At 35.3% G+C, this 14,067-nt stretch overlaps 2 protein-coding genes across 3 annotated transcripts in view; one reads left to right on the top strand and one right to left on the bottom strand.

The window, feature by feature from the left end:
- The window catches only part of LOC129259187 (metal regulatory transcription factor 1-like), a 21,857-nt gene extending 14,644 nt beyond the window's left edge, over positions 1–7,213 (bottom strand). The window contains exon 1 of the mRNA XM_054897489.2: positions 6,423–7,213. Coding sequence (XP_054753464.2) covers positions 6,423–7,213 — 791 coding nt within the window. The remainder of the gene's footprint in view (positions 1–6,422) is intronic.
- Positions 7,040–14,067, top strand: LOC129258575 (glutathione S-transferase 3, mitochondrial-like). 2 transcript variants are annotated; one of them, XM_054896824.2, is made up of 6 exons: positions 7,040–7,462; positions 8,687–8,830; positions 9,360–9,424; positions 9,992–10,049; positions 11,419–11,491; positions 12,048–14,067. In XM_054896824.2, exons 2-6 carry the CDS (start codon positions 8,705–8,707, stop codon positions 12,149–12,151), a joined length of 426 nt encoding a protein of 141 aa, XP_054752799.2. In that variant the 5' UTR covers positions 7,040–7,462; positions 8,687–8,704; the 3' UTR covers positions 12,152–14,067. The 2 variants fall into 2 exon arrangements, with proteins under 2 accessions (XP_054752799.2, XP_063954133.1); XM_064098063.1 differs by lacking the exon at positions 7,040–7,462 and adding an exon at positions 7,658–7,798.

The raw sequence follows: 14,067 nt of genomic DNA, 5'->3' as shown, positions 1-14,067 counted from the left end.
CTATGGGTCTAACTCTGTGCTAAAATTATGGGAAGCCAAAAGTGTCAAATTTTTTTATTAAGTTGCATGTTTCTTATGTTTACTCTGCTCTTTCCTGATTCAACGGTGGTGAAGATAATATTTATACTTCCTAGACATATTATAAATGATTTGAGAGCCAAATACACGTAAGCTGAAATATGATCTCTACCGTTAGTGATTTATGTAACAATTGGCTATCCATACTTAAACCACAACTTTAAACCTGAGTTTAAGTTAAACCCAAGTTCAGAATACGGGCCAAAGACATTAGTAATGCATAGCTGATCAATTACATACATGTACAGTACATTTATTGGTTACTCATTGTGACGTCAATGCAAATTATGTCGCATAAAACATGCACAGATACATGTATGTACAAATAAGGGTCTTGTTGCTGGTATTATCAATAGTCAGGATTCTTACATTGTACATGTACATGTACCTCAGCAACCCAGACAAGTTTCCAAGAATTGAAATACCATTACGTTTTTACTAAAATTGGTTTCAAACATTCATGTACATTGTATATTAGGCCTACATGAGATATATGGTAATGGTAAACAATCCAGTACCTGGTATCTTTAAGTTTTATCATTAGCAATTCACTACATGTACATGTATGCACTTTGCACTGCCAAAACCAGGGGTGTGAGTGGTCACAAATAAAAAGATCTGAAAAAAGCTGAAGAGTGTTGAAAAAGTCTGAAATAGAAAGAGCTTCCATACTTTTTGTACAGAGGAAGGCCAAAAATAAGCTGAAATTAAGCTGAAAATCAAAACAAAAAAAATCTGAAATCAGATAAAAATCTGAACTCTCACACCCCTGCAAAACTGTAGGGAACACTACATGTATCACAGGGTATATCTAAATGTTTTTGTTTTTGTTTTGGGTATTTTTTATTCAAAGAAAACAAAACTGAATAATATTCAGAACATTATGGCAAAAATAGTCAAATTGACTGGTACAGTAGCCAAATAATAAAAATGACCCCGTCACCCCCCCCCCCCCCCCTTAGTACAGCTGTACATGTAATATGTATGCACTGCACCTAGATACAACCTTGAGATGGCTTGCTAATGGTGACTTGCAGAAATATACATGTACATGTAGCTGACTCAGACTGGAGGATCTTAACCCAGAAATTCTAGGGAGAATGGATGTATTGAAGGACAAGTCCACCCCAACAAAAAAGGTAATTAGATTATAAAAAGAGAAAAATCCAACAAGCATAGCACTGAAAATTTCATCAAAATCAGATGTAAAATAAGAAAGTTATGACATTTAGAAATTTTGCATTATTTCACAAAACAGTATAGTAAATTAGTATGCACATCCTTGTCTGTATGCAAAGAAGGAGACTGATGACACAATTCACTCACTATTTCTTTTGTATTTTATTATATATAAAATATGAAATACTCTTATTTTTCTCCTCATATGACATTGTCAAGTGAATATGTGGAATTGGTAATAATTAATACTATATGGTTCAGTCAGATTGGTCATTATTGTAAAATCTAAAAAAATAAATATTGTATACCGGTAATGCAAACAATTAATAGAAAAGAAATAGTGAGTAAGGGACATCATCGACTGTCTCATTTGCATTTTACTGAGTTGTGCATATCACTTTTTTGTGAAAAATAAGTGAAACTTTCAAATGTCATAACTTTCTTATTTTACAATGAACATCCGATTTTGTTGAAATTTTCACTGGGAGTAATATGCTAGTTTGAGTTTTCTCTATTTATTCAAAAGCAATATTTTTCTGGGGTGAACTTGAACTTTAAGGCCCGTATTCTGAACTTGGGGGTTTAAATCAAACCCTGGTTTAAAGTTGTGGTTTAACTATGGAGAGCCAATTGGGGCACAAATAATCCCTATACAGTGCGTCCCCAAAAAACTATACACTTTTGAAATGGCTGCCAAATAAAAAAATATAACACTTTGGGGGCCGAAGGAAAGACTTATGGAAAGCCAATAAAGTCAACTTTCAAATGACACTAAAAAGTTGGAATACTACTCATGCTTGAGCGAGCACTGCCCACTAAAACAAAGGGTATGAAAATTAGGCTGGGCCAGAATTAGCCTTCCAATTTCTTTCAGTTTTTTTTTGTTTGGTACTTGCAAAGTTGAGGGTTTTGTGATGAATTAATGATGAGTTGTGATCAGTTTGTTGTTTGAGAAAATTTCATGCGTTATTAAATTGAAATTTAATGCATGAGTGATCATAAATTGCAATTTTTAGTGCAGCATTTTGACTTTATCTTGTGGAGCTCAGGAATGTGTTGAGAGTCAGGAGAATAGGGGGGTAAGATAGGACTTAAGTAGGTGAAGTACATTGATGGGATAAAGGTCAACAGAACATTTAGCACCCCCCTCCATCTCTCCTCCTGAGAGACTAGGCTGCATTTATGCGACCTCAAGCCAGAATCATGATTTGAATCATGATTCAAAACACAAACATGAATCACATTCACAATATCACAGAATCAGCGTTTAGACGACCTTCATTCCAATGCCGTTTCTCCTCAGATTCGGGCCAATCCAGTGCGCATCACTAGTGCGCAGTTTAATAGAGAAAGTTTTCGCACATGTTTCGGCTCTCGAAAAATCTTTTACTTCCAGAATTCAGCCTATTATACCTCATTTTGTTTACTTCTAAAGTTCTATCATTAAGGTCCATGCTTCTATCCATCTTTTCGGTTTATCAAAAATGGTATTCGGAAGTGAATTTCAGCGTAGATCCAATTTTATATTGACACTGTTAACTTAACAACTGAGATCCTTGTCCAGTAATAGAACTTGAAGTTGAAGACATGACCAAAAATGAAAAGTAGTGGACGATGTGATGACCAACACAGAACTTGAACATTACAAGAAACGCATGTATAGCACATAATTCTGTACATATACACTGAGCATATAGAGCGCCTTGAGCTTGGCAAGAGTCAAACCGTAAGCTAGTAGCCTGACACAGTGACATCATAGAATCATGATTCAAATCACGATTGCGTTTATACGACCTTGTTCGTTCGTGATTCTACAGAAACATCTTTCCAAACGCCCCTTTTCCTGTGTTTCATGTTTGTGATTTGAAAGACGTTTATTTTCACTTTTGACTAAACGCAATCGTGATTCTGCAGAATCATGATTTGAATCATGATTCTAGGGTAAAAAAGTGGCGCATAAACGCACCCTAAGCTTGGCTAGACTGGGCAGGAATTTGCCTTACAATTTTTTGAGTAGTTAGTCCTTTGTAACTTGCAAAGCTAAGGGTTTCTTTAATAGGCTTATTTCATGAGTAACTATTAAAATTGAAATTTAATGCATGAGTGAACAGGAATTGTAATTTTAGTGTAGCATATTCATTTTGTGGACCTCAGCAGTGTGTTCGTAATAAGTCAGAGTAATGTGATGGTACCTGTTACAAGCAAGAGGGCGAGATATGGTAAGACTTGGTTAAAAGAGCATTCCTCTTCTTTTTACAAATTAAAAGTCAATATGTACCCTCCCCCCTCCACCTCCATTTCCCAGGCCCCCTTTCTCTCTCTCTCTCACTTCCTGGATTGTAGCATATTAAAAACTTAACTGCATGTCAAGTGACCGGTGGCTGATGGTCAGAAGAAATTTAATGATTTACTTTATGAAATAATTTATTGAAAAAACTGAATGTTTGATTGATCACATTGCGCATTGAATGAGTTGATTTACTTATAAATTGTTGATTGAATGATTGATAGGAAAAAGTTTATGCCCCAATTCAGAATTTATCATTAAATCAACATTCTGCTCTGGACTTCATGCGTACATGACAATAGCAATCAGTCTCTCAACAGGAGGGGAGGGCGGGAGAGAGGGAGGGGCTAAATGTTCTGTTGACCCTTATTCCATCAACCTACTTCTCCCACTTAAGTCCTATCTCACCCCCTATTCTCCAGATTCCCATGAACACATTGCTGAGATCCACATGATAAAGTTGAAATGCTGCACAGAAAGTGTAATTTGTGTTCACTCATGCATTGAAGTTCGATTTAATAATTTATGAAATTTGCTTAAACAACCAAAACTGGTCGCGGTTGATCATTAATTTATCACAATGCCCTTAACTTTGCAAGTTCCAAAGGATTTGCCCCTCAAAAACTGACATTAATAAGAAGGCTAATTTTCATACCCTTTGTTTCAGTGGGCAGTGCTCGCTCAAGCATGAATAGTTTTCCAACTTTTTGGTGTCATTTGAAAGTTGACCTTATTGGCTTCCATATATGTACATGTAAGTGTTTTTCCCCAAAATGCTATGTATTTTATTTGGCAGCCATTCCAAAAGTGTATAGTTTTTTTGGGGGACGTACTGTAGTACACATTAAATGTATTAACTCATATGACAACTACATTGCTCATAATTGTCTGGGAATGATAGCATTTTGATGTATTTTTCTTCATTATGAAAGCAAAATATTTAACATAAGAAATATTGATAGAAACAGATTTTTTGAATTTTTGGCTACCCATAATTTTAGCACAGAGTTAGACCATGGTCTAAGTTAAACCTGACTTCAGAATACAGGCCATAGTCTTTAACTGCATGACACGTGTGTATTAAAAAACAGAATCATGTCTGGCCATTCTTCTGAAGAGTTCTACATGTACGGTAACTTCCTCCATTTCTGCAGAGGTACTGTACATTAAGAGGTTTCATCAAATAACCCCCAAAGTATGGATCCTGTTTTAATACTGAAAAGGAGAAGCACACAATACACTGTATACATGTACTGTACATGTAAATGAATATAACTTAAAATCTAAGGGGGGTGTAAAGGATATTTTTTTGGGGGTTCCATAAAGAACATGCTAAATATAATCTAAAATTATCCCACTGCAGAATAATAATTATGGGGATATAAATATGAATACAATAATAAAATTAAACATTTTTACTTTTGTTCTCAATTACTCCTTAAGTTCTTTAATTCATTATTGCAGAGGTAGATCTAGACAGCTGGCAGCCGTCTGTTTCGAGGAGTTTTAAAACATTTTTAATATGTTTTTTATTTCTCCTCGTACAGACGGCTCGCGATCGTGCAGCCGCCATTAGGGGATTAACAATGCAAAATCCCCCCGAGGGGGCTCATCGATTTTGTCTTTATTTCATTAAAATAAAGATTACTGTTCCATTTTGGCCTGAAATGCACCAAAACGGGAAAAATAAACTTAAAATGAAAAAACAGTGACTTACTTTGGGTGTCACGCAACTCCGACTTCCCTGGTTTATCCGAGTTAACTTAATTATAACATATGGCCATTGAGTCCCTGTACAGATCGGGTTTTGATTGGCTTCTAATAAATTTTCTATTAATTAAAATTATGTTGAAATAACAGACAAAAGAAATGCAAAGTTAAAACAATAAATCAACAAACTAAAATTTCAAGAAACGGCAAAGGTAAATTTTTCTGCAGGATAGGATCACTCCTAGTACCAATGAGGTCCAAACATTAACATGTATGGACCTCATAGGCGACAATGCGTTAAAAACAGGTTAGATGTCCTGCACCCAAGTATTTTTATGATATTAGTGATTATTACTCGAAAAATGCAAGCTTTGTCCTCATTTGTTTAGCATTTATTAAAAAATTACCCATTAACTATAATCCTACTCATATTTTAAATGTTATAAAATAAAGGGAAACTTACATTTGAGTCCTTTTTCGATCTTTTCTTGGCAGTCAGTCCGGTCCCGTCGAGTGCGATCAAAGCGGTACGAAGCTGATTTTCAGATCACGTGATACGAGTAGTCATCACCTGATCGATCGACTATCCTTTTTTAAAGACCGCAACAATTATAAATTTTATTATAAAATATATATAGAATAAATAATTGCATGATATTATATATATTTCTACAATTAAAAATATTTTGTGATATGAATTTAATATTTGACGTAAAAATCGCTATTTAACAAAATATTTATAAAAAAATAAAAATCAAACAAAATAAAAACGCCTTGGACACAGTGCAAAAAACCTAACAATTTGGCCGCGTTCTTAACAACTATCGTAAGGGGCGCTCTATTTATAAATAAAGTTGCATATGTAGCTGTCTACCGCGACAGGAACAGCCGCAGAATTGAAGCCAGAAGCGTGGGAAATTGCCAGAAAATTCAAGAAAAGAACCGGTGAGTACCGATTTAACAGTACTAATTTATTAAGTAACATTTATTGAATCATTACAAGATTTATTTTTTAGTAAAACAAAGCTTAGTTCTAAGCTAGGGCGGCCCAAATGCGCGTGAGTGGAGTCCCAGTTTATTAGCACGGGTAAGTATTGGGGTGTCGCCTAGAGTGGATAGGATCTAGAGTCTAGACCCGATTTTGACTTCTTTCTCAGGCTCAGCTCACCTGTACAAAGTGTTGAAAGACTTTTCACAACCTTGCTTGTCACATGAATATGGCTTCTCTTTCGTATGAACTCGAACATGGATTTTCTTGCTGTAAGATGTGAGGAATGCTTTCCCACATCCTTTCTCTTCACATACAAAATGATAGTCCCCTGTATGAGTTTTGATGTGGGTCTTGAGATTACCAGCAGTACTGTATGAACGAGTACACTGCGGATATTCGCAAACAAATCTCTTTTCCTTCTTGTTCTGTTTAGTGAGGCTGGTTTCTGCCATTCCCTTCTCACAATCTCCATCATGACAAACCTCACTGTAGTCGCCTGGGTGAGACTTCTGATGCGAAAGAAGATTGTCTGCCGAACTATATTTTTTTTCGCAACAGTCAAAGTGACAATGGAACTTTTTTATTTCCTTCTTTTTAGTTTGGGGGTTTTTGGTTTCAAGCGTTAGAGTAGCACCTTCGATATTTTCAGCGCGAGGCATGAATGCATAGCCAGGCATGATCTGCATTTGGATTTGATCCGCGGATATTGTATGCTGAATGTACCCATCACCGGCGAAATCTCCACCGGCGCCAACCCGGTCGCGATCGTCACATTCTCCATCGCCTTCCTCAGTGTCTCTTGAAGTTGTATCGTGACCATCAATCATAACCGATGTTCGATCATACCCACTGGTTTCAATGTCCATTTCCTGCTCTTCGTTATCGTGCAACATATCCTCCATTTCAACTCGAAATTGCCCCATTTCTTCAGCAGTCATTTCACGAACAAGCTCCACAACTTCAGCCATTTTGAACTCAGTTGCGTCATAAGTTATTTATTACCATAGCTAGAGCTAGCTCTAGATATAGTACCGGTACCGGTACTCACCTACTTCTTCGGATACTCGCTCTCCGGTCGGAAAACAACATTAGTCATTACATCGTACTTTACACGCATTGTCAATGGAAATATCGACCGGATATAATCTATTGAAACCGGGCAAGCCGAATATCTGTACAGACCAGCCAGTGCATTCAGCTGACACAATCGAGAAAAGGTATGTCTTTAAAACTTTATAAATAATATTTTTGTTGTTTTCCTCGTTTAAAGAATGAACCTAGTTGTAAATCATTTTCTGTCGATCCGTTGATGTATCATAGACAGCTAATTAGACCAAAGCAAAGTCTAGTTTATGGGTTCAAGATAATAGCAGTCGTTCAGATTTTATTACCCCTATCCGATGTGTAATTTAGGAGCGAGGGGTGTCCTGTAGCCACGCCCATTGCACTCGGCCACCGAAGGTGCAATGACAATTTATTTGAAAATCATGCTTATACGAGAGAGAAATGCGGTACAAAACACTCATTGCATTTTCTGGTGTAAACTGAAATTTGTAAGCTATACGGTACTACATGTAATCATAATTTTGCTTTGTATCGCTCAAATTTTCCTTGCATGAGGACAAGTTCAGGAGCAAAATTGACACTGATAAATATGGTTAGCTCCATGATCATCATGAGTCCATGCACTGACAGTCCCTTAGGTGTAGCCTACAGGGGCCTACTTATTTGTGTGTACTGCATGAAAAGGCATTTTGGCTTTAATATTTGTTATACTGTGGATGCTTCTGAATTCAGGCTTAGTCTCTGTTATAGATAGAAATTATGTCCCTTGCCTACTATTAGGATGGGTAGATCATGTCCTAGCTCCTGTTGCATAAAGCTAAAAGTTACTATGGTAACTTTCCCATCCAATGGTAACTACCATGGTAACAGTGATCAACAGCCACTCAAAATCGAGGATTCTATGCAAGTTACTATTGGATGATAACTTCTACTATGCAACAGGGCATAGCTTGTATTTCAGGAGTAGACAGGTGTCTCAGTTTCATCTAGTTCTTTCTTGAAACTGGATGTTGGATGAATTAAAAAATGATATAGGTCTGAAGACAAACAGCCTTTCATATCACTTTCATCTTTTATTCAAATTCAGAGCCAGACATCCTTGTCTGTCGTAAATCAGATTTAGTTCATGATAATTTGTTTTTTTTGTTTTGGGGATTTGAATTCAATCCAGAATAGGACTGATCAATAACCACCGATAAGGATTTAGGCCTAGTTGTAACTCCCATTGAGTGCACTCTTATAAAGTTGTGTTATTATGTTCGATGTCATTGTTATTATTGTTGCTGTTATGTTTCTGTTTTCATCACCATCATCATTATCATTATCATTATTATAATGATCATTTTTATCATTATCATTATTTCTGTTTATTATAGACCTGAGCCTTTGTCATCATGACTTTGCTTTCAACCCTCTCAAAGGATTATGGTTATGTGGTGCTAGTAGGAACCGCTAGTACCTTCATGATTTCATTTCTGGCTATCCAAGTTGGAAGGGCTCGCAAGAAGTATGGTGTTGAGGTGAGTTTGGGCACTGATGATGAGGGTTGTGAAAGGCTTAACTCGTAGCAGAAATCATTACTTTTTTTGTTAGGGGTGAAACTCTTTCCATAGAGAATATTGTTGATTCAAGCTTAGCAAGATTAAGCATGTTAAGGGATGTAACTTTTTTTTAAATCTTTATTTAAACGCTAAATCAGTTTCCTGCAACCTCATGAATTGACATCGGCATTGATAAGAGCATGCATTTATACGCGATACTGAATTGTGACCCTTTTTAGTATTGAAAAACAAAACAAAACCAAGCTTACAAAAAAAGAAATATTGAGGGGATTAGTTTTGAGTTTTGACGTATGGTGTCTTTTTACAAAATTAAATTTTTAAAAATTAAAAAATTTATTTATATTTTCAAATATCTAAAATTATTTTTAGTATTGAAATCCTATTGAGAAGGCCATTAGATATCACATTATTTCTCATGTTATACTTTTCTCATTTCTTGATAATTTGGACTGTGACATGCTATATAGCCTATATTTTTTTTTTGCAGTATCCCACTATGTACAGTGATTCTGTTCCTGAATTTAACTGCGTCCAGCGAGCTCATCAAAATACGTAAGTAGATCAGTTCTGAGATTGGTATGTTTTAAATGGGCAGATCCAGGATTCTCAAAAGCCCTGGGAGCATTTTTTTGTGATTTATGTCAAGAAAAATTTGACAAGCAAAAAAGGCCCTCAGGTCTGTATGCACAACATATTCCTCAAAAAATAGTTATGCCTCTCAAGGTGGTGGGGGGAGGCATGGGCCGGATGGGCCCCTACTTGGATCCGTCACTGGTTTTGAAATACTCCAAGTAAGAGATTCTGAAAATTGATAAACCATGTGGAAATAAACTTAATACATAATGTTTTGACCATTTTTTTTACAATTCAAGACTTTGAAAAAAGCGTGATGTTATAAATTCTCTTCCTGATGAGCAACCAAAATCAACAAGCTGATAATTATGCCACTTTCTAGTATTACCAATGTAAGCTCTTTTTGATTTTTCCATTTTTCATATTTTGGTATTTTAACCTTACTTTCAAAATCTTTACTTAAATATGATTTTTTGGTTGCTTTTTTATATAAGTGTATTAATGAATAAATGCTTGCTAGAACTATTTTTGTGTCATTTTTTGTAGATTGGAAAATTATCCTCAATTCTTGATGCTGCTGTTTTTCTCTGGGCTTGAACATCCAGTAAGTTTTGATTATTTTGTTTTGTTTTGAAATGAACCCAAGAGGGTTTTGCCATTTAGATTTTGTTCTAATTTTACAGTAATTTTTAGGCATACCTTCACCATGTTCACATGTGATAACTAATTAGATATTGTTATATGGTAAAAGATGTAAAAGTATATTTCATATGTTCTACACTGTAAAGCGCTTTGATATGAATTTCATGTAAAGTGCTATATAAGACCAAATTCTTCTTATTATTTTTGATATTATTATCATTATCATGAAGTATTTTGATCAATGGATTTGTAAACTTGTTAATCTTAAAGTATCTTATCATTTTCACAGAGTGCTTGAAATTTAAGTTTAAGTGCATTCCTTTCACATCGGGCTTACAAAATTACAAATACATATGCACATACACAGAATGAATAGACTTACGATACCGTGGGATTGCATACACATACAAAATGCCGTATACGTTATTTCAAATATAATAGAATAAGTACAATTGCAGATATATGAATTAATTAATTATTCAAGTTAGACCAAGTTAGACCAAGTCCTTTTATTTCAGTCATTAAATTCCCTCCCATTTACACTAAAGGAGGTTCAATCACTTAATGTTTTGAAGAAAAGATTAAGAGAAATTATTCTTGCTAATGTATGTCTATTTCGGACGATAAAATATGGATTTTCATCATTTAAAAAAAAAAAAAAAAAAACCGGTGTGTTGGCTCAGTTGGTAAAGCGTCCGTCTCACAACCAAGAGGTCGGGGTTCAAACCCTGGCCGCCTCAGACCAAAAGACGTTAAAAGATGGGAGTTGCTGCTACCCTGTTTGGCGTTCAACGATTAAAGGGATAAAGCCTCGTAGATCTGGCGCAGCACAGCAGCTGCCGGGCCCACGATCAATTGGGCAAAGCAAATTTTCGGAGTATTTCATTTCATGTCTATTTCGGACAATAAAATATGGATTTTCATCATATGTAATGAGTTTATTTTCTTTAATTTGTTTCATTCATCTCAATCTTGCCCCCCTCCCCCTTGTTTGTCATTTGTTTTGTATTGTATTACTTAGATACTTAAATAATATTTTTTAACGATATATTGTAAGCTCAGCGGTTTATAAGCGTCTGTTTCCTGTCAAGCAACATTGTACCTATGTAAATACTGTATTTTTATGAATGTGTATCAATTTGTATGTATTTTTAATGCGTTGGTCAAATAAGATTGGATTGAATTGAAATTGAAATTGAATTGGAATTGCAAATGTAGGAACCTTCCATATTGACAATGTTAGACTGTAGGCCTAAACTACGTCATACGATAAGGAACTTTTAAGCTGTTTCAGTACAATAAAGAAATTAAAACATGTTTCATTTTGACAGAGAGCAGCTGCTGGTCTCGGTGGTCTATGGGTCTTGAGCAGGTTTAGCTATGCCTTTGGCTACTACTCAGGAGGTAGGTCTATGTGAAACCAAACATCAAATCAAATGCATGGGAAAGAATTAAGGATTCAGTCATGTCAGTGGAAACTTGTATGAAACTATTAAAAAATATTCAATAATTCTGATATAACAAGGAAATATTCATAGTCCCAGCTCTTTACTTTCTCTCAAAAATGGGGTAGCAAGATTGTTGCTATAATGTGAGTTTGATGGTTCAAAAAAGAGATGAGTGTGGCCAAGTTAAAGGTCTTGGGGCCCCACTAGACCTTTTGCCTTTAAATCAGTGAACTTCCTCTTCAAAGCGGTCAGGATTGATTGTGAAAACATTTGACTGAGGATATAATTTGCCGTAGAGAAGATCATGCAGAATTAGTTGTACTTTGTAATACTGAGTTTCTATTTTGAAAATAATGATAATGGCTGTCTTATTGCCAATTAATTTCCACAAGCCTAAAAGTATCTGCAAAATATGATAATATGCCACCAGAGGCTTACATATCCACAAACAAACTTTAAAAGATTATTATCAAGAATTACCATTTTCTTATTGCTTGATTTGCTCTTTTCAGATCCTAAGAAGAGGTATCGTGGTTCTTATGGCTACATCGGTTCCATCGGAATGATAGTCTTGACCGTCAGATCTGCCCTTCGTATGCTGAAAGTAATCTGTTAGATACTTTACTTTCATTATACAGTGAACCTCATTGCAACATACTGATTGGTACAAGGGCAGGGCAGCAATGGAACCCTCCCCCATGATTGTTCATGAATTCAGAATTTAAAAACATCTTGAAAAATGTAAATATGCCTGCTAGATATTTTTGTCAGCCTGATTTTCAGCATAAGAAATCATGTGTGAGAGGTTCATTATATATTTGAACACTGTACCACCTGAATTTATACAGTTATTAAATCACGAGTAATTCAAGCTACCTTTACAGATTTTAAGCTTTCTTTATCAGGATATGAAGAACTATTTTAAACAACCATCATATTTACTTCATTATGAACCATAGTTTTGAAAGATTTTCTTTGCTAAAAAGTTTTTAACTGCATGCTGCACAGTGTTTCATTATCTTTAGATTATTTTGTGCATTGTATTTTCCTCGGACATGAAATATAAATGTATTGCTTATAGGAACACATGATAACAATTAGAAGGAATATAAGTCACTTCAGTGATGGTAGGCCTATATTTCCAGTGTTTTGAAACTTAAGAATCACCTTGATAATGGCAATAGCTCTCATCGTATCAGGGATGTCATTTTCTTTTAGGCTAAGTCTGTATTCAGGTCCTGGAAGATAAATTTTAGACCATCATTAAGATACATTATAAAGTTTCAAATACAGAGTTGTAATCAAGCTAATTAAACTCAACTATGGGAGCTGGGTGATCTTCAGGCCTTTTGATAAATTCTTGCTGACCTACTTGAATGAATGAATTATTCTGGACCCTGTCTTACAAAGAGTTATGTTGCAATTAATCAATTCAATCTAAACCATGGAATGCCATCACAGTCATAGATCTTCACCCAGGGGTGGATCAAGGATTTTTTGAAAGGGGGGCACATTTTCCCGGCCAAGGAAAAATTTGACAAGCAATTAAAAAAAAAGGTTTTCACTTTCGAAAGGGGGGGGGGGGCACACTTCTGTTTTAACAGCATTTTTACATTACAAATTTTAATTGAGCCTCTCAAAAGGGGGGCACGGGCCGGCTATGCCCCCCCCCCCTGGATTCGCCAGTGTCTTCACCTATGTGGAGTGTACACTGTCCTATTAAACTTTTAATCAGCATGTACTGTAAGTCCAATTGGATTCAATTTTGTAGTTTTTTTACTGTGACTGTTTGCCTAAATGATTTAGGTCAAATCAGTTGACAAAGCATCACAACAATTACTCCAAATAATGGCATAATAATATATCTCGAGGACATAGGCATATATGTTTGATGATGGTACTTCACAACTATTAAAGGGCCTAGATTGGTCTCCTTGTGAGATTTACCATGATCTCAAACCTACTTTTTCATTTTAAACAAAAATGTCATCAAATCTATCTCAACAATCTTCTTGCAGATGATTTCAAGAATGTGTGTGATAGACCTCAATAATTGTTGTTTGAAAAGCTCAGGAATTCCCCGATTGTGTATAATTTTGGATTACATTGTGATTTTGCAGTGGAACTTTAACCCTTTGCACGCTGATGTTGCAATTTTGAACATTCGTACAATTGAATTCAACAATCATGATAATTAGTTTTCTCCCCTAACTTCATATTAGACACGCTAATAAATGGCAAACATTCTTGGACAACATATATATAATAATCATCAGTATCAATGGTTCAAAATGGAAATATTGATACAAATAAAATAGCATGGAAACAATTGTCATTATTATTCCCCCAAAATTAATTTAGCGTGCAAAGAGTAAAGAGAACTATTTATAATGAAATGTATGTAGATAGGCCATTTGCCTCAGTATTCTGGGCTAATCAAATAATATTTTGAACAAGTGGCATTAGCAAACTGATGCAATGATTAGTTTTTGTTTTGATATACAGTATTTGTTTGCTCAAGGTTCTTCTGGG

The sequence above is a fragment of the Lytechinus pictus genome, chromosome 4, assembly GCF_037042905.1.
Source record: "Lytechinus pictus isolate F3 Inbred chromosome 4, Lp3.0, whole genome shotgun sequence".
NCBI lineage: Eukaryota > Metazoa > Echinodermata > Echinoidea > Temnopleuroida > Toxopneustidae > Lytechinus > Lytechinus pictus.
Note: the sequence above shows the minus strand (reverse complement) of the source record. Positions and strands in the feature narration are given on the sequence as shown.